Source organism: Macaca thibetana, chromosome X, assembly GCF_024542745.1.
Source record: "Macaca thibetana thibetana isolate TM-01 chromosome X, ASM2454274v1, whole genome shotgun sequence".
In the NCBI taxonomy this organism is placed as follows: Eukaryota; Metazoa; Chordata; class Mammalia; order Primates; family Cercopithecidae; genus Macaca; species Macaca thibetana.
Window position 1 is genome coordinate 55420684 of NC_065598.1, and position 23996 is coordinate 55444679.

General features: G+C 38.9%; 1 protein-coding gene across 3 annotated transcripts in view; it reads left to right on the forward strand.

The window, feature by feature from the left end:
• Positions 1 to 23612, forward strand: part of RRAGB (Ras related GTP binding B) — a 38354-nt gene extending 14742 nt beyond the window's left edge. For 2 of the 3 annotated variants that reach the window (XM_050776957.1, XM_050776958.1), the window contains 5 exons: positions 15941 to 16036; positions 18225 to 18347; positions 20677 to 20768; positions 22047 to 22162; positions 23084 to 23612. In XM_050776957.1, the coding sequence (XP_050632914.1) occupies positions 15941 to 16036; positions 18225 to 18347; positions 20677 to 20768; positions 22047 to 22162; positions 23084 to 23181 (525 nt within the window). In that variant the 3' untranslated portion in view covers positions 23182 to 23612. The remainder of the gene's footprint in view (positions 1 to 15940; positions 16037 to 18224; positions 18348 to 20676; positions 20769 to 22046; positions 22163 to 23083) is intronic. The other variant, XM_050776960.1, reaches the window with a different exon arrangement.
• The last annotated feature ends 384 nt before the right edge of the window (positions 23613 to 23996 follow it).

The window sequence follows — 23996 nt, forward strand, 5'->3', positions numbered from 1 at the left end:
GTAAACTCCTGCTTAGCTGTGAGACTACAGGATTGGCAAGTCATATAGTTTAGCTTCAATATAGTCTGTCTAGTTTGCTCAATATAAAATAAGAGGATTGGATTTTAAGGTCTATGCTGAAAGAGAAGATCCTTCTCTATTTCTAAGGGTATGAAACTAAGGAAAGCAGTTTTGGGATATGCTGGTCATATAGAGGAATACAGTTACTCTTTGAGTTGGAGTATAAGAATCTAAGGAAATCCTTTAATGAAAGGATGTTTTGGTAATTGCTCTGGTAAGGAATACTTCTTTATATTACTAGTTACAGGATTGCCTCCACTGTTCTAGTGTTTTGATATTTATAGGTTAGCTTATAGGCTTTCAAAACCATTTGAAGGGTTCCATATTTGACTCAGAAAACTGCTTTTGATTATTTAGTAGTCTTTTTAGCTCTTCCTCAACTTCTGTCATTAAGTATTAATTACTATTTAATACCTAATAATTAATATGGTTTTAATTCAGCATAAAATCATGTGTGTAACTTGGGTCTTGAGTTTGTGAGGGCCTTGTTACTGCGCTTGCTGTTTTGTTCTCGTTTGCTTTTAAAAATCACTTTATTTCCTAGCCAAAATTGCAGTAGAAAAATTTACAGCATTCCAATAAATGAGCTCCTTTAAACATTTAGAAGTGTTTTATTCACTTGTAATTTTGTAGTTTTTTTAGTATTTTTATTTATTTTATTATTTCAGTAGCTTTATGGTTATGTGTGGTTTTTGGTTACATGGATGAATTGTGCTATGGTCAAGTCTGGGCTTTTAGTGCATTCATCACTTGAATAGTGTACATTATACCCAGTAGATAATTTTTCTTCCCTCACCCCCCACAACCTCCCCGTTTCTGTGTCTCCAGTGTCCATTATACCACTCTGTATACCTTTGTGTACCCATAGCTTAGCTCCCACTTACAAGCGAGAATGTGCAGTATTTGGTTTTCCATTCCTGAGTTATAAACAAGAGATAGTTTGACTTCCTTTTTTCAATTTGGATCACCTTTATTTCTTTGTCTTGCCTGATTGCTCTGGCTAGGACTTCTAGTACTATGTTGAATAGAAGTGGTGAAAGTGAGTATAATTGTCTTTTTCCAGTTCTTAAGGGGAATGCTTTAAACTTTTCTCCATTCATTTTGATGTTGGCTGTGGGTTTCTCATAAAAGGCTCTTAATATTTTGAGGTATGTTTCTTCTGTACCTAGTTTGTTGGAGGTTTTTCATCATAAAGGGATGCTCTGTTTTATTGAATGCTTTTTCTGCATCTATTAAGATGACCATATGGTTTTTGTTTCTAATTCTGTTTATATAGTGAATCACATTTATTGACTTGTGTATATTGAACCATGCTTGCATCCCTGGGATGAAACCGACTTGATCTTGGTGAATGATCTCTTTGATGTGCTGGTAGATTAGGTTTGCTAATATTTAGTTGAAGATTTTTGCATTTATGTTCATTGAGTATATTGATTTGTAGCTTTCTTTTTTTATGTCCTTTTGTGGCTTTGGTATCAGGATGACACTGGCTTTGTAGAATGAGTTAAGGAGGATTCCCTTATTGTCAATCTTTTGGGGCAGTTTCAGTTGGATTGGCATCAGTTCTTTGTCTCATAGAATTTGGCTGTGAATCCATCTGGTCCTGGGTGTTTCGTTTGTTTGTTTGTTTTGTTTTGATTTTTTGGTTGGGAGATTTTGGACTTTTTTTTTTTTTTTTTTTTTTTTTTAACTGATTCAGTCTCACTAATTGTTAGTGCTCTGTTCAGGATTTCTATTTTTTTTTTTTTTTCCTGATTCAAGCTTGTGTGGTTGTGTATTTCCAAGAATTTATCCATTTCCTCTAGATTTTGTACTTTGAGTGCATAGAAGTGTTCATAGTAGTCTCAGTCATCCTTTGTATTTCTGTGTTATCAGTATGATGTTTCCATTTTCATTTCTGATAGAGCTTATTTGAATCTTCTTTTCTTTATCTAGCTAGTGGTTTATTAATTTAGTTTATCTTTTCAAAGAACCAACTTTTTGTTTCATTGACCATTGTATTTTTTTAATTTATTTTCAGTTTTCTTGAGTTCTACTCTAACCTTTGTTATTTCTTATTTCTTTTCTTCTGCTAGCTTTGGGTTTGGCTTGTTTTTGTTTCTCCAGTTCATTGAGGTGTGATGTTAGGTTGTAAATTTGTGATCTTTTTGTCCTTTTGATGTAGGCATTTAGTGCAATAAACTTTGATCTTAGCACTGCTTTTGCTATATCCCGGAAATTTTGATAACTTGTGTCAGTATTTTCACTCATTTCAAAAACATTTTTAATCTCCATCTTGATTTTATTTTTGACCCAAAGATCATTCAAGAGTAGACTATTTAATTTCCATATATTTGTATGGTTTTGAGAGTTCCTCTTGGAAATGATTTATGGTTTTATTCTGCTTTGGGTTGATTCGATACTTGATATGCTTTTGATTTTTAAAAATTTATTAAGTATTGTTTTGTGGCCTGGCATATGGTCTATCTTGAAAAAGTCCCATGTGCTGACAATAAGAATGTCTATTCTGCAGTTTTTGGGTAGAATTTTCTGTAAATGTCTGTTAAATCCACATGTTCTAGAGTCCAGTTTAAGTCCAGTGTTTGTTTGTTGACTTTCCGTCACAATGATCTATCCAGTGCTGTCCATGGGGTGTTGTAGTCCTCCACTATAATTGTATTGCTTTCTATCTCTTTTTCTTAGGTATAGTAGTTTCTGTTTTATTAATCTGGGAGCTCTGGAGTTAGGCGTGCATATATTTTGGGTTGTTGTATCTTCATGTTGAATTGATTTCTTTATCATTGTATAGTGACATTTTTTGTCTTTTTTACTGTTGTTGATTTAAAGTCTGTTTTATCTAAGAATAGTTATTCCCACTCACTTTTGGTTTCCATTAACATGGAATATTTTTCCTCCCCATTTACCTTAAGTCTATAAGCATCTTTACAAGTTAACTGGGTATCTTGCAGACAGCAGATATTTGGTTTGTGTTTTTTTCCATTCTGTCCATCTGTATCTTTTTAAGTGACACATTTAGACCATTTACATTCAATGTTAATATTGACATGTGATGTACTGTTGCAGTCATCGTGCTGCTACCTAGTTGCTTGATTTTCTTCAATGTGTTACAGTTTTATAAGTCCTGTGAAATTTTTGCATTCAAGTGTTTTCATACTGGTGCATATGACCTTTCATTTTGATATTTAGAACTCCTTTTGCATTTCTTATAGTTCTGGTCTAGTGGAGACAAATTCCATCAGCATTTGCTTGTCTGGGAGAGGCTTCATTTCTCTTTCATTTATGAAACTTGGTTTTGATAGATAGAGAATTCTTGGCTGACAGTTATTCCATTTGAGGAGACTAAAGATAGGACTCAATCCCTTTTGGCTTGTAAGATTTCTGCTGAGAAGTCTGCTGTTAGTCTGATAAGTTTTTCCTTTATAAGTTACCCAATACTTTTGTCTCACTCTTCTTAGAATTCTTTCCTTCATGTTGACTTTAGATAGCCTGATGATTTGGTAATGTCCTTTTTATAATGAATCTGCTGTGAGTTCTTTGAGCTGCTTGTATTTGGATGTCTAAATTTCTAGCAAGACCAGGAAAATTTTCCTCAAATATTTCCTCAAATGGGTTTTCCAAGTTTTTTGCTTTTTCTTCTCCCTCAGGAACACCTGTGATTCTTAGATTTGGATGTTTTGTACCTAAACCCATATTTACTGGAGACTTTGTTCATTTCTTTTAATTCCTTTTTAAAAATTTTTATCTGATTGTGTTAATTTGAAAGCCTTGTCTTCAAGCTCTGAAATTCTTCTTCTGCTTGGTCCAGTTATTCTTTATGTTGGTTTTTAACTTTCTCTTAGATATCATTTAGCAACCTAATAATTAACATTTTGAATTCTTTATCTGATATTTCAAATATTTCATTTTGGTTTGGATCCATCACTGGAGAGTTCGTGTGATCTTTTTGGGGGTGTTGTAGAACTCTGTTTTTGCACATTGCCAGAATCATTTTTCTGGTTCCTTCTCATTTGAGTAGATAATTTCCTCTTATTATTTTTAAATTTATTTCTGATTTTACTGGGTTTTTAAATTTTTTTCTCCCTTTGAGGATGTGACTTTAATGGGTGTAGTGTATGGTCACCTAGCTTTGGCTCTGGGTGCTTTCAGTGTCAAAGACTGTGTATGAGCTCTTTGGTTGTACAGAATCTTTGTGCAATGGCTTTCTTAGCTGCTGGTTATAGTAGCAGTGTGCTGGGTGTGTGAGAAGGCTTACTGTCTCCCATGGGCCAGTATGGCAGAGGTCTCATGAAGCTTATCTCATTTCCCCATGGTGTACATTTTGTTATTTTTGTGAGAAGTATACTGGGGAAAAAATAACAAAGTGCATACCACTGGGGAATGAGATAAGCTTCATGAGACCTCTGCCATTGAATAGTTCAGCCTTCATGCTAGTACAGGCACCCACAGGTGAAAACCAGCTGCAGCTGAAGCAGGTGGGTATATGCAGTATCCCGTTTGTGGGCAGAAGGCCCAGCCTTGACTAAGCTGGCTGGGGGAGCTCTCTGAAATGTACTGAGGTCTTTGCAAGGGGACAGAAGGGAGCCATCTCAGCTCCTCTCCCAGGCCAGCAGGAAAGCCATCTGCTTCCTCATCATGCCCTTGTCCCAGTGTTCTGGATATTCAGATCAGACAAGCACCTCTGTCCATCTGCAGGAATGCTGGCATTCCGTGTAAAGAGGAGTTGTGACTTTACTTCTTATGCAAGCCTGAACCCAGAAGGCACTCCTCTTGTGGAGATGTAGTCACCCTGAAGTGCTCCAGAAAGACTGTCTATAGGCACACTCATGCTGAGTTCCTGGAAGAGAAGCCCCACCTGTATCTGCAAGTGCTGGGTAAGGGGGAGAAGTTTCCTTCTCTAGGTCCCTTCGTGAGCCCTGGAGCTGCCTGACTGCTGGGGTAGAACTGCAGTTTTTCACCACTGAGCATGGCCTTGCACCTGTGCCTCTGCTGAAGGAAACTTCCCACAAGTGGAAACTTCTGGGACTCAAGGCCTGCAGTCTGGTTTCTTTTGTCCCACAGGGTGCTCCCTTGATGTGGTGCACTCCCTGCTCCCATAGGTGTGGCAGTCCCTGAGGGCCAGACAGCTGTGAATCCTGCTGCTCATCTGGTCTAGCCACCTTGTGGGGCTTCCACACTCTAAGCTGTTGCTGGGGGAATATGTGCAAATCATCCAGTGACGTGAAGACACAAGGATTGAAGGTCCCTGAGCAAAACAAAGTCTCACAATGGGTGCACATCCAGCATGGCACCCACTGCTATAGCTCCGGTCCAGAGGGAAAGTGAAGGGACCTTGTGCTAGCAAGGTAATGCCCTTGAGGAGTCCGTAAATCACAGCTCACTCTGGTACTTGTGCTCATGAGTGCAGAGAAGCCCTCTTTGAGCTTGGATACCAGCAGTCTGCTGCAAGGGCCAGAGAGGCCAAGAGCACTCCCATCTCCCCTGTCCACAGATTACTAAGTCTCTCAGGGTTTGATCTCTGCCAGCTTCTTGTTACTTTCTTTTTTCTTTTTTGGTGAGTCACAGATTCTTCCAGTGAACTCTCTGATAAGCTCCAGCACTCTCCGCTTAACATTCCGTTTGGGCTACGATTATTCACCTGTAATTTTCGTTCTTCCTTCTGAGGAGAATTGGTCATTGATGCTGCTTATCAGCCAAGTGGAGAAGCTGTCTGATGCCTCAGGCTGTGGACAGGTCTGCAGGATGTGCAGTGGCTTAGGCTCTGCTCTGAGCTTCAGAGGGAGACAGTGTTGGGTGGATCTGGACCAAGCTGCCCTGCCCTCTGGTCTCCCAGCAGCAGGTGTAAGCACAAGCTATGATAAGGGTAGCAGGGGAATGACATAGACTCTGAAAGATTTCCCTGGCTAAAAATAGCATTACTGTGATGGCTTTCTCAAATCCCAGCTATAGTAGTAATGTACTGGGCAGATGAATAGGCTCAAGACCTCCTGATGAGCTGGGATGGTGTGGGTAAATGATGTTAGCTGAGGTCATGCAGAAGTTTTCTCCTTCTCAAGTGGTGTGTTGTTGTGTCAGCAGATGTTGTAATGGGCTGCACCAATTGGTCTCTAGCCAGGAGGTGGTGTTTGCAGGAGAGAGCCAATTGCTATGGTGGCCATGGGATTTGTCCCTGACTTATGATACCCAGGGGAAGTACTTGTGTCTCAGGCAATGGGCAAGGCCATGAAACTCCCAAAAGTCCCTGTCTGTTGTGTTATGCTACCAAGGCAGGTGGAGGGGCAAACCCAGGTTTGGGCTGGGTCAAACAGATTTGCATTCTGGCTCCTCATGTGTAAGCACAAGCAGTGGTCCCAATGGGGCTTGGAGGGCAGTTCCCTGGCCACTAGGGTAATGTTCCAGGGAGAAGCACAACTGACTCTGCTGCACAAAAGAATCCACATTGGGAGAAGGAGTAGCAGGTGTCAGTGAGACCCACCCAACTCCCACACTCTTGACAAGGTGGGTCTCACACCCACAGTCTTCTGCTGGCAACGGCTAGCTGGGTCCCAGGCAGTCTGTGTTCAGAATGCAAAACTGCCCCAGGCCATAAGCCTTCCTGCTGCCTGAGACAGAAACCACGCCTTTCAGGCCTCACTTCTCCCTGTTTGTTCACAAAGCTGGGACACTTGGCTGCTGCTCCTGTGGCAAGAGCATACTTCCCACTCGCCCCTCAGTTCTGGCCAAGGGAGTTTGTCCCCACTGGAGAGATTAAGAGTGCAAATCTCAGTTGGGAGCTTCTCGCATCCTGTGACCACTGCCTGAGTTAGCTGTAAGGTTCCTCTATCAGGAATGGTTTCCTTCTGTCCCCACTGGGGTTTCAGGGTACATGCAAAGTACTGCTGTTTTTCATATACTTCCCACTGCTCACCAGATCAACTCCAGTGCTGGGTAGGGTTAAGGTGCTCCCCTGTGGCCTGGCTTGCTCAACTCCTCAGTAGGAATGTGTATCAAGGAGACATTCTCTCCCCCTTTCATGCTCTGGAGACTCACAGTGGTCTGCCTGGCTCATGGTGTAGGTTGCTGCCCACCACTTCTTTCAAAGTGTCTGAAGTTTCTTTCAGTTTTTCTATTGAGTTCCTGTGTTCCTTCTTGGATAAAAGTTTAGACTGTGAATCTCTACACACCACTCTGCTGTTTCCAAGCAGGTGAGGCCCGCTGACAAAGCCTTCAGTCTATCATCTTGGGAAAAAAAAATCACTTGTAATTTTGATTAATCATCTTATTATTTTCTAAATGTGTATATAAAGATTTCCAAAGATAGATTAATATTCTTCAAGATACTTTAAGCTTAGTTAAGAAAAGTATGTTCTTTATTTTATTAAAAATATAGACTTAGAAGTTTTAGGTAAAATGGTTAGTGTACTTCCCTAAATATCCATTTCAGCTAAGGTTGCTGCAAAAATAATTGTGATTTTGAACCATGAATTTTAAATCATAACTAGGCTCAAACACATCTTTCTTAATGAAAATAGGAACCATTACAATTAGCACATTTTTGCCAACAAGAAACACATTTGTTTATTCCTGTAGCACAAAAATTCGTGCTTCGGGATTCAACAAACTCTTGGAAAGCATTTTCTGCATCCTGCTGGCTGTGGAAGTGTTTTCCCTGCAAAAGGTTGTCAAGATGCTTGAAGTGGTAGTTGGTTGGCAAGAGGTAAGGTGAATATGATGAATGAGGCAAAACTTCGTGCCCAATTCCTTCTACTTTTGAAGTGTTGGTTGTGCAATGTGCGGTCGGGTGTTGTCATGGAGAATTGTACCCTTTCTGTGACTGGTGCTGGCAGCAGGTGTTGCAGTTTTTGGTGCATCTCATTGATATGCTGAGCATATTTATCATATGTAATGGTTCCCCCGCGATTCAGAAAGCTGTAGTGGATCAGACCGGCAGCAGACCAACAAACAGTGACCATGAGTTTTTTTGTGCAAGTTTGGCTTTGGGAAGTGCTTTGGAGCTTCTTAGTCCATCCACTGAGCCAATTGTCACCAGTTGTCATATAAAATCCACTTTTTGGTGCACACCGCAATCCAACTGAGAGAATCATTTGTTGTTGTTGCATGGAATAAGAGAAGACAACATTTCAAAATAATGATTTTTTTTTTTTTTTTGCTCAGCTCATGAGCAAACCTGTTGAGCTTTTTTACCTTTCCAATTTGCTTCAAATGCTGAACAACCATAGAATGGTTGACGTTGATTTCTTTGGCAACTTCTCATGTAGTTGTAAGATGATCAGGTTTGATGATTGCTCTCAATTGATCGTTGTCAGCTTCTGATGGCTAGCACTATGCTCTTCATCTTCAAGGCTCGTGTTTCCTTTGCAAAATATCTTGAACCACCACTGCACCATAGGTTCGTTAGCAGTTCCTGAGCCAAATGCATTGTTGATGTTGTGAGTTGTCTCCGCTGCTTTATGACCCATTTGAACTCGAATAAGAAAATCGCTCAAATTAGCTTTTTGTCTAACATCATTTCCATAGTCTAAAATAAATATAAAATAAACAGCAAGTAATAAGTCATTAGCAAAAAAACATAAAGCGAGAAATGGACATTAAAATGATGTCTCACATAACCACATTTACTTAAGAATGTATTCCAATGTCAAATGGCAAATTTCAACAATACAAAAACCGCACCTAGTTATTTTCTTCTATGTGTGTATCTTAGGGTTCTCCAGGGAAACAGAACTAATTGTGTGTGTATGTGTGTTTATGTGTGCGCTTGCACTCCCACATGCACCCATGCGTAGAAAGACAGGAAGAGACACATGCAGAGAGAGGGGTATTTATTTTAAGACCTTCAACCGATTAAATAAGGCCCACTTACGTTATAGGTTGTAATCTTTACCCAAAGTCTCCTGATTTCAATGTTACTCTCATCTGAAAAATACCTTCACAGTGATATCTAGACTGCTGTTTGACTAAATGTCTGGATACTGTGGCCTAGCCAAGTTAACACGTAAAACTAAATATTACAGTCACACCCCTTGTCAACTTGGCACTCATACACATCTATGAAACCATACTTAATCTTCAAATAAAAACAATAACAAGGTCATACTTCCACTTAACATGATACAGTAATCCTGCATACAACCAAAAATGCACTAATCATTTTCCCAGAAGAGGATGTAAAGTTATTGACTAATGTTTACTCTTCTTTTACATTATAATATAAAGTTAACAATACTTAAATATTATATATCATATGATATGTTCATGATAAGGGATTAAAAGGGAAAAAATAGACATTTACTTTATATACATAGATACATGTTCATAACAAAATCAAGATGAAGTACTCTTGACAATTGCAATTCTCATTTGTATATCTGGTCATGTGATTTTTAGCTGGTATTTATAACTGCCTTATTCAGTTCCTTATTACCTTTGCCCACAGCAATCACCTCAGCTTGTTGTATTCTCTGGTGGGGTGACCCAAAGACCATTAGTGGACCTTCCTGAATTGGGCATTGTCGTTTTCCATTGAGTTTAATTACAGAACATGGTATTACTAAGAGACATCCTGAGAGCTCTCCTATATTCCAGAAATACTCTTCTTCCTTACCTCTGTTGTGGAGGAGCAATCCAGCTTCCCCATGGTAGTCAGGATCAGTCAGTCCAGTCAGCATAGTAACTTCTTTCTTTGCCTGTTGATTCAGAGGCTTCAGGGACCCAAGGTGGCTGGTTGGTAGTCTTAACTTCCAGTTTAGTGGAATCACTATGTCTCCTGGTATACACATTTCTGCCTTTGGAACTGAGACCTCTAGTTTAGCAGAGCATAAGGTCACAGGGGCAAGAAACAAAAATTTTGCTAGTGGGTCACTGGAGTGAGTGGTGGCACAGTTTCCACCCCATGAATCCTCACTATGAAATAAAAAGCACCATTTACTGAACGCTGATTCAGAGCACATACAGCCTCCTAGAGAACCTTGCCTAGCTCTGCAAAGTATTGCAACATAGTTGGCACTGTGCATCTTCAAAAGGCCATTCGAACCAGGTGTGATGGCTCATGCTTGTAGTCCTATCTCCTTGGGGGAGGGTAAGGCAAAAGGGTTGCGTAGCCTCGTTGAAATCCAGCCTAGGAACATAGTGAGATGCATCTCTAATTAAAACAAAACAAAAAGGCCATTCTGCCATTCTGTCAAGCCAGCTGCTTTAGGATGGTGGGGAACATGGTAAGACCAGTGAATTTCATGAGGATGAGCCCATTGCCTCACTTTATTTGCTGTGAAGTGAGTTCCTTGATCAGAAGCAGTGCTGCGTACAATACTGTGATGGTGGATGAGGCATTCTGTAAATCCATGTATGGTAGTTTTGGCAGAAGAAATGCATGCAGGGAAGGCAAATCCCTATCCAGAATGTGTAATTCAGTAATCATGTCCCTTCCATGATGGGAGCAGATGAGTGTAATCAACCTGCCACCAGGTACTTAGGTGATCAGCTTGGGAGATAGTGCCATATCAGGGACTCAGTGTTGGTCTCTGTTGCTAACAGATTGAACACTCAGTCGTGGCTGTAGTCAGATCAGCCTCGGTGAGTGGAAGTCCATGATGCTGAGACCATACATAACAACCCTGCCACCATGGCCACTTTATTCATTAGCTCATTGGGCAGTTACCTGCATGGTTGGAGAAAGAGGCTGAACAGGTCATCCTATCTACTTGGTTATTAAAATTCTCTTCTGCTGAAGTCATTCTTTGGTGGCATTCATATGAGACACAAATATCTTTACATTTTTCACCCATTGAGAAAGATCTGTTTATATACCTCTTCCACAGACCTTTTTGTCACCAATTTTCCAGTCATGTTCCTTCTAAGTCCCTGACCATCCAGCAAACCAGTGGCCATAGCTCATGAATTGGTAACTAATTGTATGTATGGCCATTTCTTCTTCCTAGCAAAATGAACAACCAGGTGGTCAAAGTTCTGCCCATTGGGAGGATTTCCCTTTACCACTTTCTTTTAGGGCTGTCCCATAAAGGGCCTGTAGTATTGCAGTTGTCCACTTCCAGATGGCACCTGTGTATCATGCAGAACTATCTGTAAACCAGTCCTGAGTTTTCTTTCTCTGTCAGCTGATTGTGGGGAACTCCCCATAAGGCCATAGTTGCAGGCTGGAAAAGAGAGGGTAGTATAGGCCGGGCATGGTGGCTCATGCCTGTAATCCCAGCTTTTTGGGAGGCCGAGGTGGGCAAATCACTTGAGGTCAGAAATTTGAGACCAGCCCGGCCAACATGGCAAAACCCCATCTCTACTAAAAATACACTAATTAGCCAGGTGTGGTGGTGTGTGCCATGCGCCTGTAGTCTGAGCTACTCAGGAGGCTGAGGCACAAGAATCACTTGAACCTGGGAGGTGGAAGTTGCAGTGAGCCGAGACTGTGCCACTGCACTCCAGCTTGAGTGACAGAGTGACTCAAAAAAAAAAAAAAATAAAATAAAGAGTAGTATAGCAGGAATGGGGACTGTGGCCATGTTCCTTACTTGTTCATCCAAGGCCTACTTGAGCCTGATCTCATATATACCACTTTAATTTAGTGATGGAGTCCTACTGTGTATGCACAACTTTATGGCTTGGTAGGTCAAGTAATACCCAGTTCATGATCGGTAGCTCAGGTCTCATGGTAACTTAGTGGCCCATGATTAAGTGCTCAGTCTATACTAAGACCTACTAGCAAACTAAGAACTGTTTCCCAAAAGGGGTATAGTTATCTGTGAACAATAGCTGGGGTTTGCTTCAATATGCTGAAGGCATGTGCTGCAATTCACGTATGAGGGCTTGCCAGTGACTCCAAATGGCATCCCTATCTGCCATTGACACTTCAAGCACCATTGGATGTGCTGGATCATATGGCCCAAGTGGAAAGCAGCTTGAATAGCAGCCTGAACCTTCTGTTCTGGGACCTACTCAAAACTATCAGGTTTTTGGGTCACTTGGTAAATGGGCCAGAATAACACAGCCAATTGAAGACTGTGTTGCCTCCAAAATTCAAAGAGGCTTACTAGATGTCGTGCCTCTTTCTGGGTTGTAGGAGGGGCCAGATGCAACAACTTATCCTTCACCTTAGGAGGGATATCTCTCCATACCACTGCACCCCTCAAAATTTCACTGAGGTAGAAGGCCCCTGAATTTTTGTCAGATTTCCCATCCCCTGACGTGCAGCTATCTTACCAGTAAGTCTAATGTAGTTGTTGCTTCTTGCTCATTAGGTCCCATCAGCATAATGTCATCAATGCAATGGACCTGCCTAATATCTTATAAAAGGGTGGTCAAGATTCTTGTGAAGGTGGTCAAGATTCTTGTGAAGCAAATTATGACATAGGACTAGAGAGCTGATATACCCCTGCAGCAGGACAGTGAAGTGTATTGCTGGCCTTGCCTGCTGAAAGCAAACAACTTACAGTGTACTTATGGTGGACCTTAATAAAGACAGGTATGGAGAAAAGAGCATTTGTTAGAAAACCAGCTGCATATGTTAATTTGCTCAAGCCATGAAACCACATTTGGCACAGCAGCTACAATTGTAGTCACCATCTAGTTAAGTTTATGACAATCCACTGTCCAGGAGTCATCTTTCTTCTACACAGGCTGAATAGGAGATTTGAAGGAGGATGTGGTGGTAATCACCAACTCTGCATCTTTCAAGTCTGATGGTGGTACTAACCTCTGCAATCCTTCCAAGAATATGCAATATTGCTTTTGGTTACCATTTACCTAGGTAGAGGCCATTCTAATGGGTTCCACCTGGCTTTTCCACCACAACAGCCTACACTACACAGGTCCAGAGACCAATGAGGGATTCTGCCAGTTGTTGAGCATGTCTGCTTCAATTATGTACTCTGGAACAGGAAAAATAACCCACAAGAAGGTTGCAAGGACCCACTGGGCCTACATGAGACAGACCTGAGCTAAAACTCCATTGATTACTTAATCTTTATAAGGCCCTACTTTGACTGCTGGATCACAGTTACATTTTAGGTCTCCCTGGAATTAGGGTCAATTCAGAGCTAATGCTCAGTAGTAGATTATTTCCTTTTCCCTAACGCACAGTCACCCTGGTAAAAGGCCACATAGGTCCATTTGCAGGAGGCTGGGAGGAAGATTAACAGTATAAATACTTGGCAGTGTCCTTCCTCAAAGGGACCCAGGCTCCCCTTCATTCAAGGGGTCTGGGTTTGTAAACTGGTACAAGTCTGGGTATTGATTGAGAAGCTGTGACTCTCCAATTTAATAATTCAAATTAAATTTTTTATCACTTGACCTAGAATTCTTCCACGTATACAGATCAAGTAAAAATTTAGTAGACTTCCCATCCATTTCACTTCTAGGAACATCATGATAACTAGCCAACACCATAGGTCTCTACGAGTCAGACTATTCTGATTAATGCTTTGACTCTGCCTCAGTTATGGTACTATGCTCACCTTGTCTTTGGTGATTAAGTGCCCCCACTTGGTTCCTGCCATTCTAGGATCCAACTACTCCCATTGCATTTAGGTTTCCCAATTCAGTGGCAGCAGTTCCCACTGAAAGTTCTAGCCTGCAGAGAAGAATGATCACATAACTGGGGAAAGAAGCTGGGGCTGCCCTTACAACTTTAGTTTTCATAGTCATGATAAAAGAAAGGTGTGTCTTCTGGAACCTCGCAGGTTTGGTGAGTAGGCCTTAAATAAATCTGTTAATACTTGAACATTACAGTGTCCCTAAAGTCTCTTTTTTTATGGATCTCTTCTTCTAGAGTATACCAAATCACTTCTGGCATTTTAACCTCATGTCGTTTAGGCCACCTTTTGGTCCATGTTTCATCCAACCGTCCAAACAAACTGTTAAAGCTCTTTCTTACCCCATGGGCTGCAACATTAAGTGTGGAACCTCTGCTTAATGAGCTCCTATCGGTAAATTTAGCCTGATTCAACTTTATATTTTTTCCACTGTTATCCCATACCTTTAATACCTATTCCCATACATATTTCCTTGGTTTTTGTCTGTAAATTGGAGAAATTATGTAGTTCTTTGGAGTATAGCATAATTCCTCATGGGTCATAATTCACACCTCACCTATAGGAGCCTGCTGAGACTTGAACTAGTTATAGGTCTAGAAGCAAAGAGGGGTAGTGGGGGTGAATCAGTAGTGTCTTGCATGGCAGATACCTCAGAGGAGACCATTGCAGTTTTCTCAGGCCAAATAGAGTTAATCTAAGATATGGATGAGTGGCTGCTTCTACTGGCAAAGAAGACTGAGAATTTAAGGGTTCAATTTTGCCAGCTTCATTAGGATCTTCCCAAATAACCTCCATTCCAAAATTTAGAATCCTACTTCTTCTTGGTCAATGCCCTCACTTTATTAGCAGATGCCCTGTGAGGTTGTGAATTCAGTTTGCATTGTAATTCATCCACTTAAAGGATGAGATTCTGAGTTTGGTTTTCATCAGTCTCAGCTCTGCAGCTATAGGGGTTAAGAGGTTTTTTTCAGGGCAGTCATAGAAACTTTCTGGTCATTTACAAAGTACTTACACTGATAATTCAGATCTCTGAGCTCATCCTTTCTCTCCTTTGTTCAGCACACTTAGGATTAGCCAGCCAATCTCATATTTGTTATTTTGACAAAAATGTTCAAAATTTTGTATGTGGTCACCTGGAACCTTGCCTCTTAAAACTGTTTTATTAGGAATATCCAGTGGTGGTATTTTGTGTATCTCTGCTGCCACATCACACTATAGATTATCAGTACTCTGTTTTCTACTGGAAAGAGAGTCATTAGGGCCTTTAAATCTAATCAGATTAGAGAACCAACCCCAGAACCAATTTAGAAAACTCATCCTTAAGATTATTCTCTAGAATCACTCTCAGTACTAAAGTCTGTGTTAGGGTTCTCCAGAATAACAGAATTAATAGAATATGTGAATATACATATACATACATACATATGTGTGTACGTGTGTGTGTGTGTGTGTGTGTGTTTAGGGAGAGAGATTGAGAAAGACTGAGATTGATTTTAAGAAACTTTCTCAACTAATTGTAGAGACTAGCAAGTCCAAAATTTGCAGGGCAGGCTGACAGACTGGAGACCCGTGGAAGAGTTAATGTGGAGTTAATTTTGTGGTTCAGGTTAGAAAGCAATCTGGAAGCAAAATTCTTTTTTCTTGGGGAAATGTCAGGCTTTTTCTCTTAAGGCCTTCATCTGATTAGATGAGGCCCACCCACATTATACAGAATGAACTACTTTACTCAGAGTCTACTGATTCAAATGTTAATCTTAACTAAAAACTGCCTTTGCAACAACATACAGATTGGTGTTTAACCAAATGTCTGGGTATCATGGCCTAGCTAACTTGACACATAAAATTAGCCATCCCAGTGTGTATGTACATATTTAACAATAATCCACTGACTCCTGGGAAAATATCAGTGTATATATGTTTATATAGATATTTTTCCATATGTATATATGTGTCTGAGAAAGATATATACAAGGGTTAAAATATTTTCATTTATATATTCTTGGTATGTGTATAACTATCTTAAAATGACCCAGATTTGGTGATTTGGAGTGTTCGATGTATTTTATTAAGACTCCTCTGTATGATAAGCTTTATTTATAAACATAGTGCTCATAGTGAGTATTCAGCATAAGCAGGATAGGCCTGAAGAATTCTAGCTATTGCACTTTTAGACCTGACCTGAAACAATTTCTGCCATCCTAGTTTGTGAAATAGACATAATTAAAATTCCTCTTAGAAAGGAACAAAAAGCTCCTGGTTAAAATATGATAAAATAACTACATCTTAGCTTGAAAGATGAGAACTATTATATGTTGATCAGTATGTTGGGCTTTTTAATTTAGATTTTTAAAGAGCGAGAAGAAGATTTGAGGCGTTTGTCTCGCCCATTGGAATGTTCTTGTTTCCGAACATCTATCTGGGATGAAACCCTCTATAAGGTGTGTATGTCTCCCTGAGTTCCCTCATTTTAAGAGCATGAAAAAAAACCTAGAAGGATGTTAACAACACTGAAAGATTTTAAACTATTTCATAGCCATCTAGATTTGTTGTACTAAAAAATAATCTGCAACAAATTGTTTGAAGAATATCAAACTTAATATTAAGAGACTTGGGTTTTGATCTTAGATTGGGTCGACATAGCTACTGAGTCACACTGAATTAGCCAGTTTGGTGATGATTAATTTGGTACTGGTCTTTGTGATAGCAAAGGTTTCACTTACTGGCCATCATCCATTTTGACCTGTTGTGGTCTCAATGCTGATTGGAGTTGTATCTAGTATTCAGGTACTTCTACATGATATAAGCTAGTCTGCCTAAGTTTGGATGGCAATAAAATGACAATATTTAGGAAAGAGATTGGAGAAGGAATCTTAGAATCAGACATGTTATGCCTAGCATATGGTATAATAGCTTCAACTTTCATGCCAAATTGGAGACGAGCATTCTTTCAACCAGAAGTACTGTTCCCATTTCTGGAATGGATACCACACTGCTTACACTTATTATGGAGGTTACAACAATAGCTTTGTTATGGATGAAGCTGAAATTACCTTATTGGCACATAGGCTCCTTATTCTGATTCCTCCCTTTCTCCTACTGATCTGGTTATTTGAAGGACTAGGTCCTTTTGGATCCTCCTATAGTTAGCCCTTTCCTTCAGACTGCTTCTGGTATCCATTGACAAGTCTGACTCTGGGTAGGAAAGCACCCTTCTCTGTCACTGGTAGCTAGAGCCTCAGTATCAACGGCATCTGACAAGTATCTACAACCAGAAGCACAGAAACCTGACGTGGCAAGGAGAAAAACCATTGGACTTTAAAATAGCCATTGCTTTTTTTTTTAACTAATTCATTTTCCCCAATATTATGTTGACCTAGCCTCACTCTAATAACAGATCATTTTGAGATACCTGTCTAGGAAATACTGTTCTAGATTAATATGGGCCGAATTTCTCTCAAAGCCTTATTCCCATAGAACAGGTAACCGTGAATAAGGATGGACATGACGCACTGATAAGAACCAACTGCGGTGTGAAGGATGGCAATACATAACACGACCAAAGACAATTGGCTAATCACAACACTGCTGTGAGTGACAATGTCTCTGCTGTGGTTAGCTTTGGTGCCTTCTCCAAGGTAAATTCAGCAGTGACATTAACACCGACCTGGGAACTTGGAACCTGAACCCTCATGCCTAAGTAATAAAACTAATTGGAACAGAGACATGGCACTTCTATCTCTTACATCAATGTTGCATAGAGCTGACTTAAATTTTTATATTAAGTTTTATTCAACAAGCACTCATTACATACCTGCTTGATGCTGTTGGATACACAAATGACTAAGACCAGGTTCCTGCCCTCTTGTAGGGGAGAGAAGAACAAAGTACACCTTACCAGACAAATTGGAGTCAGAGTGAAGGAAGTATTATAATGAAAATACAAATAAAAGAGCCTATAAGAATAGAGGGAGAGTGTGGTTAATTTCAACTGCTTACATTAGTCATACTCCTGGATGAAGTCAGTTTTAGGCAAAAACACAGTAGACCATTTTGAATTCAATTGGATCAATAACTTATGCAGATAACAACAAACCTTTGGGAATGATAATGCCACTAGTTTCTCTTTTAATGGTATATTATTCTATTGAGGGGAGGGGCCATTTGTCTATGTGGCTCTGCTACTTTCATTAAATTGATTCTTAGGTATATGTTAAATATAGCATAATTAGGTTCTGATCTTTAGAGAAATCTACACTGTTGGGCTTAAATATTTGTGACTAGATTAGGAGCTTTTTAACAGAGTAGATCATATTTTTCAACTTTTTTCCTAAGGCAACATGATGGCATTAAATATTTGTTTGCTTTCAATTATCAATGGAAATAAGTTTCTCCAGCATTTTACAAAAGTGTTTGAACTTAAAAAAAAATTCAACTCAAGGATAAAAATCAGATGCTAGCTTCATTTTCTCATTTCATTTGTGTTATATCATATTTAATGTCAGTATTTGTTTGGGACTGGATTATCATCATATTTTGCTGTCCACATGTTATAGTGTACTTACTAATTTCAAAGGTCTGGGACTGACTAGCTGTTAATAATAGTACACTGTGTTTCTGTTCTGTTAGGCTTGGTCCAGCATAGTTTATCAGCTGATTCCCAATGTTCAGCAGCTGGAAATGAACCTAAGGAACTTTGCTGAAATTATCGAAGCTGATGAAGTACTTCTGTTTGAGAGAGCTACTTTTCTGGTAAGAAATTTCTGCTTTGCAGATGTACTTCACACTGTACCTTCTTTGTTTTCAGCAACAGAGAACAGCATGACACTACTTTCACGAAGAACCTTTTTCCCTCTTGTCAACTTCAGCATGTACAGCCTTATTTATAAAATAGTATTGTCAGCAAGTGACCTGAAAGAAGGAAGCCCTTTGGTGTGTAGCTCTTTAGAAGTTAATGAAATTAGATTTTTGCAGGTATTTCTTATTAGTGAGTTCAGATTATTGGCTGGGTGCGGTGGCTCACACCTGTAATCCCATCACTTTGGGAGGCCGAGGTGGGTGGATCACCTGAGGTCAGGATTTTGAGACCAGCCTGACCAACATGGAGAAACCCCATCTCTACTAAAAAATACAAAATTAGCCAGGTGTGGTGGCACATGCCTGTAATCCCAGCTATTCAGGAGGCTGAGGCAGGATGGAGGTTGTGGTGAGCCGAGATCGTGCCATTGCACTCCAGCCTGGGCAACAAGAGTGAAACTCTGTCTCAAAAAAAAAAAAAGAGAGTTCAGATTATTTATGCTAATAACTGTTCATTTATGTTAAAGGATTCCTATTTCCTGTGGACTTTTATTACGAAATGTGGCATATTTTCCTTTTGAGAAAACTCACATCCTATCCTTTTCTCTAAAAGACTCATTGAAAACTTTTAATGTAGAAGAAACATTATGGTCATCTCAGTGACATAATTAGGAGTTCACATGAAGAAGTGGAGAGGGAAAGAAGCATGTTGGTATTTCTATTTTTCTTGTAAATTGAGCTTAGCAACTATATTAGAGCCTACTGTTTGTATAACCCTGAAAGGGGGATGCAAAAACCAGTATTGTATTTGTAAATACATTTTAAAAATAGCAATAACAGAAACTAATTTAAGATGTCACAACACACTGCATAAGTAATTGCTAATTAGCCTTGGTAAATGTAACTCTAAGAGCCTTTCCCAGTAAATAATTTGTTTCTGGGCCCTGCCAATGCTTGGTGATGTTAGAAACAATACTTAATCTCTAGGGGCTTGTTTTCCTTCTATGAATATCTAGATCGTAGATTTATTGTGCAGATGAAAATGGGACACAGGAACATTGAGCACCTAGCAAGCCTTGGCATTTAGCTGGCAAACTATTAAATATTGATTCCTTTTGCTACTATAGCAACAGGGCAGAGAATCTAAAGTACAATTTTCCCCTCTTCCTTTGTGGAAATATTATTTGTAACCCCGAGAATATTTGGGAGCCATCCTTCTAGCTGGTATAGATGGGGCAAGGAGTCCTAATTAGAGTATCTTTCTGTCTCAGCCCAGTGACAGAGGTCACTTGCTTGGAATTGTGCTACCCTGAGCCTGTTTTTCCTGCTAGTGTGAGTAACCATGAGCAAGAAAGCTATTCTGTCTTGATGTACGTGGCAGGACCGAAACCTGCTTCAGCAGTATTCCCCTACTATGTCTGCCACACATGGTTGTAGAGGTTAACCTAATATAAGCTCCCTGTTCCTCACTAATAGTAACAGGTAGTTTTTGTTTCTCTTGAGACCAAGTTTAGATGTGACTGAACATTTTCACTGAGCGGGGTGAAGTCAAGCAAGGGGGATTTGTTCTTCCACTGGTATAGAAATTATGTTTTGAAATTTTCACATTGTCTCATGGAATTTCCCTGTGAGTTTTCTTCTGGTGAGTGACTCAGTTTTGCTTCCTACTAGACACTCTGCATCTGTATATTCAGCCTATAGGTAATACTTGTGTGGTTTTATTAAAATCTGAAAAAGTTAGAAAAAGTATTTTCAGCTGGTGTGGATGTCCATCCTGCATAAGTTCATTTGTAAATAGTCCTCAGGGATTGGAATCAACCAGTTAAGCTTTTAAAATATAATTCCAAAAGCTATTTGGTTAGCTTGGGCTTTTTAAAAATTAAACACGTGAAGTATACCTCAAGAAAAGCTAGGAATTTTTATGTTTTTCTTTTTGATTTGTACTTTTTAAAAATCGAAGACTATCATGTGAAATATTGAAATAAAATGAATATTTAGTGATTAAAGTTAGAAAAAATAGCAGTGAACCAAAATAGGCAATACGTAAATGATTTAATAAAATTATAACCAAACGGTACTAGATGGGCCATCTGAATGGACGTTGAAATCACACAGAATGTTGGTAAGATACAGGACAGAGGAAAAGAGACAATAAGCCAGGTGCCAAGTCTACTCTACCCTAAAAACCAGTGACCAAGGGACTGACAAATGTCTGCTTTGAGGAGTAGCAGAGGATGATATGACTATTTTGCATGGATTCAAAGGACAATATTCTTTTTCATAGGTAATTTCTCACTATCAGTGTAAAGAGCAGCGTGATGCCCATAGATTTGAGAAAATAAGCAACATTATTAAGCAGTTCAAGCTGAGCTGCAGGTAAGAGATCTTGTATGAATGATCTGTTTATCTCTTGAAAAAATTATTGTCATTTTTTAGAAGTTCAAGTAACTATAGTTAACTGTACTTCTATATTCAGAATAGTTCCTTCAATCAAAGAGAAAGCTAAATTCTAAGGGGCCTCCAGTTGACCGAAGTGCAGGTCCTTGTCCTTTAATGCAAACTCAGCTAGTACAGAAGCATATGAAAAATATCCAAACAGAGTATCTTTTTGAGATGATTGATACTATTTGGGAAGAAACAGAATATCCAAGAGAGTTTTGAAAAAGAAGAAGGAAGGAGCATTTGCCTTACTGAATACCAAAATTTAGTCTAAAACTACTACTTTAAGTATTTACTATTTAACTGAATTAAAATAGTGAAGTACTGATTCAGAAATGGTACAGAAAAGACAGTCTAGAAATGTTTAATCATGTTGTGTCAGCCATTGTTAAATAAAATTTGAATCATAGCATTGCGAATCTAGGAAAAAGGAATGGCTGAACACCATAATTTAGCAAAGATTTAATAATCAAAATCCTTACCCTGATAAAAGTTTGATTCCAGAACAGCAGGAGTAAGCTTACTCTCTATGCCTTAGCACACTTTGAGACTTTCTGGAATGTTTATGCTAACATTTTGAAGAAGAAATAGCCAACGACAAGCAAATATAGTTGCCTTGTTTGTTTTCAAAGAAAAAAGGTCATTTCTTGAATTTAAATGTAACACTGAAAAGATGTAGGCTTTAATCTCAATGATAAGGAAATTTCAACTTAAGATGCTTATTAAATGTTGAAGAAGTCTTCTGAAAATGATTTTAAACATGGATCTAGGTCTAAGCCAATTTTCATTTCACAGTCAGTTTCAAGTGCTTTAGGCAGATGTGGTGGCATGCACCTCTGTAGTCGCAGCTACTTGGGAGGCTTAGGCAGGAGCCTAAGACTTGAGCCAGGATTTCAAGGCTGCAGTGAGCCATGATGGCACCACTGCACTCCAGCCTGGGTGACAGAGCGAGACTCTGACTCATAAAAAAATAAATTGAAATTGAAAAAATTTTAAAAATCAAGTCCTAGCCCACTTTTGTCCCAGTTACTTTTCAAAACATGTTAAATTCAGTATAAGAGTTTCCTTGGAAAAAATAGAGTTAGTGATTAACAATCTTAATGAAATGGTGAATTGAGGTATAATGCTATAAAAAAGATGTTTAACATAAATGATAAGAGCTTGTTACAGTGTTATTATTTCATTCTTTAACCACTTTTCTTCTTTTTCCTATAGCAAGCTGGCTGCCTCTTTCCAGAGTATGGAAGTCAGGAACTCTAACTTCGCTGCTTTCATTGACATCTTTACATCCAACACTTATGTGATGGTTGTGATGTCTGATCCATCCATTCGTAAGTTTAAACTTAGCTGACCTAGCTTCAAAGCCACATATTCTTTAAACAATTGTCCCAGAGGTAGTACCTTATTAGATACTTAAAAGCTGTTTTATAGTGGAGATGATTGCACAACAATGTGAGGGCACTTAATCCCAATGAACTGTATGCTTAAAAATAATTTAAATGATAAACTTTGTGTTATGTATACTTTACCACAATAAAAAAAACTATTTTAGTACTAGTGGTAAATAGTTTTTATTTAATAGACTTATATTTTAAAGCTTAAAAATAATTTACCCTCTAGTGTATTACGTTTTTCTTCATGGGAACTTCAAAAAGCAAGTCACTAAATCCAAGAATTTTAAAGAAAAGAGAACCCAAATACATGATTTATGCTGCATCTGGTATAGATTTTTAAAAGACTAGTCAATCTAAGCTCTTAAACTATTAAATGACAAACTATTTTATATGTCATTGCATATTCCTATGTACCATATTCTCATATTTCTGTTATGGGCATGAAGGGGTGTTTGATGCTTCCATACCATAATAACCATGACTATCACAACCATTGAAATAAAGGTTCTTGCAGTAGTTTTCAGGATGGTCCCAGAGTTTAAATTAATTTCTCATCCATTGGCTTTTGCTACTTTAAGTTAATATTAAAACATAACATAAATTTATGGGTTTTATGTTGTTAGCTCCAAACCAAAAGATTTTGGAAATTTATTTTGGGAATTTTGTGTTTAGAATATGAATAAATCTTCTGCTTATTCAGAAAAATTAAACCTTGATAACTTGGGACCTCCTATTCCTGTATGTTCTCTGACATACATTGAGGGATTTGGCTCTCTTTTGTTTATTTGTTTTACTAGTCAGACATTCCTTTGGCTGCCCATACTTAATTCTGTTGGGTGTTTCCGCCCCCACCCTCAGCTTCTGCAGCTACTCTGATCAACATCCGCAATGCCAGGAAACACTTTGAAAAGCTGGAAAGAGTGGATGGACCAAAGCAGTGTCTTCTCATGCGCTAAACATTGATGAATGTTGTTTCACACAAAAATTAAAAGTTTCCTAATTAATGTTGTATTCATATATGTAGGCTCTGAAATGTTGTGATGCTTATTGCTTCTGTATTTCTTCTCTACTCCCTAGTCTTAATGTTAAACCTTGAATGCTATTAACTTAAATAGCCATTGAGGAGTTAGAAGATGAATTGTTCATGAAGTTGGTGTTACATAAAAGTAGGTGATATGTAAGTTTTCTGATAACAAGGTTCTAATAGTGTTTAAATGTACTGGCAACCTGGTTCCAATAGTTGTGTTTGCCAAAGCCTTTCTCAGCATCATCTTGTATTCCTTATCAGACAGTAAGTAACCTGTAAGTTTGGAGTATTACTGTTTTCTCAGCATGCATTAAAAATATTCCTTAACTTCAATTGTAAATAAACTTTTGCTGTTAGGGATTTCAGTGTCTATTTTTCTTTTCCCTGTTTCTTCAACTTTGTCCTAAGAAACAGTAAAGGAATTTCACAGTTATCCTAGGTGAAAGGGACCTTCTGGTTGGGAAGGCACAAAATAAAGTTGGATGGGAAGAATGTAGCCAGATTATGGCCTTAAAGCGAGCCAGAAAAATTCAGATATAAGACATCTAAATGTGATAGGATATAGGAAAGCATTGTGGGCCTTTGAGCAAGGGAATTATGTGAAAGCAATTTTGAAAGAAAGTTAAGCTAGACCATATGTACTGACTGATGGCAGCTGGGGAAACTCTGGTAGTAATCCATGCCTGAAGTGTATTGAAAGTCTATTCAGGATGCAGCTGGAGAAGGAATGCATAAAAAGTGGGG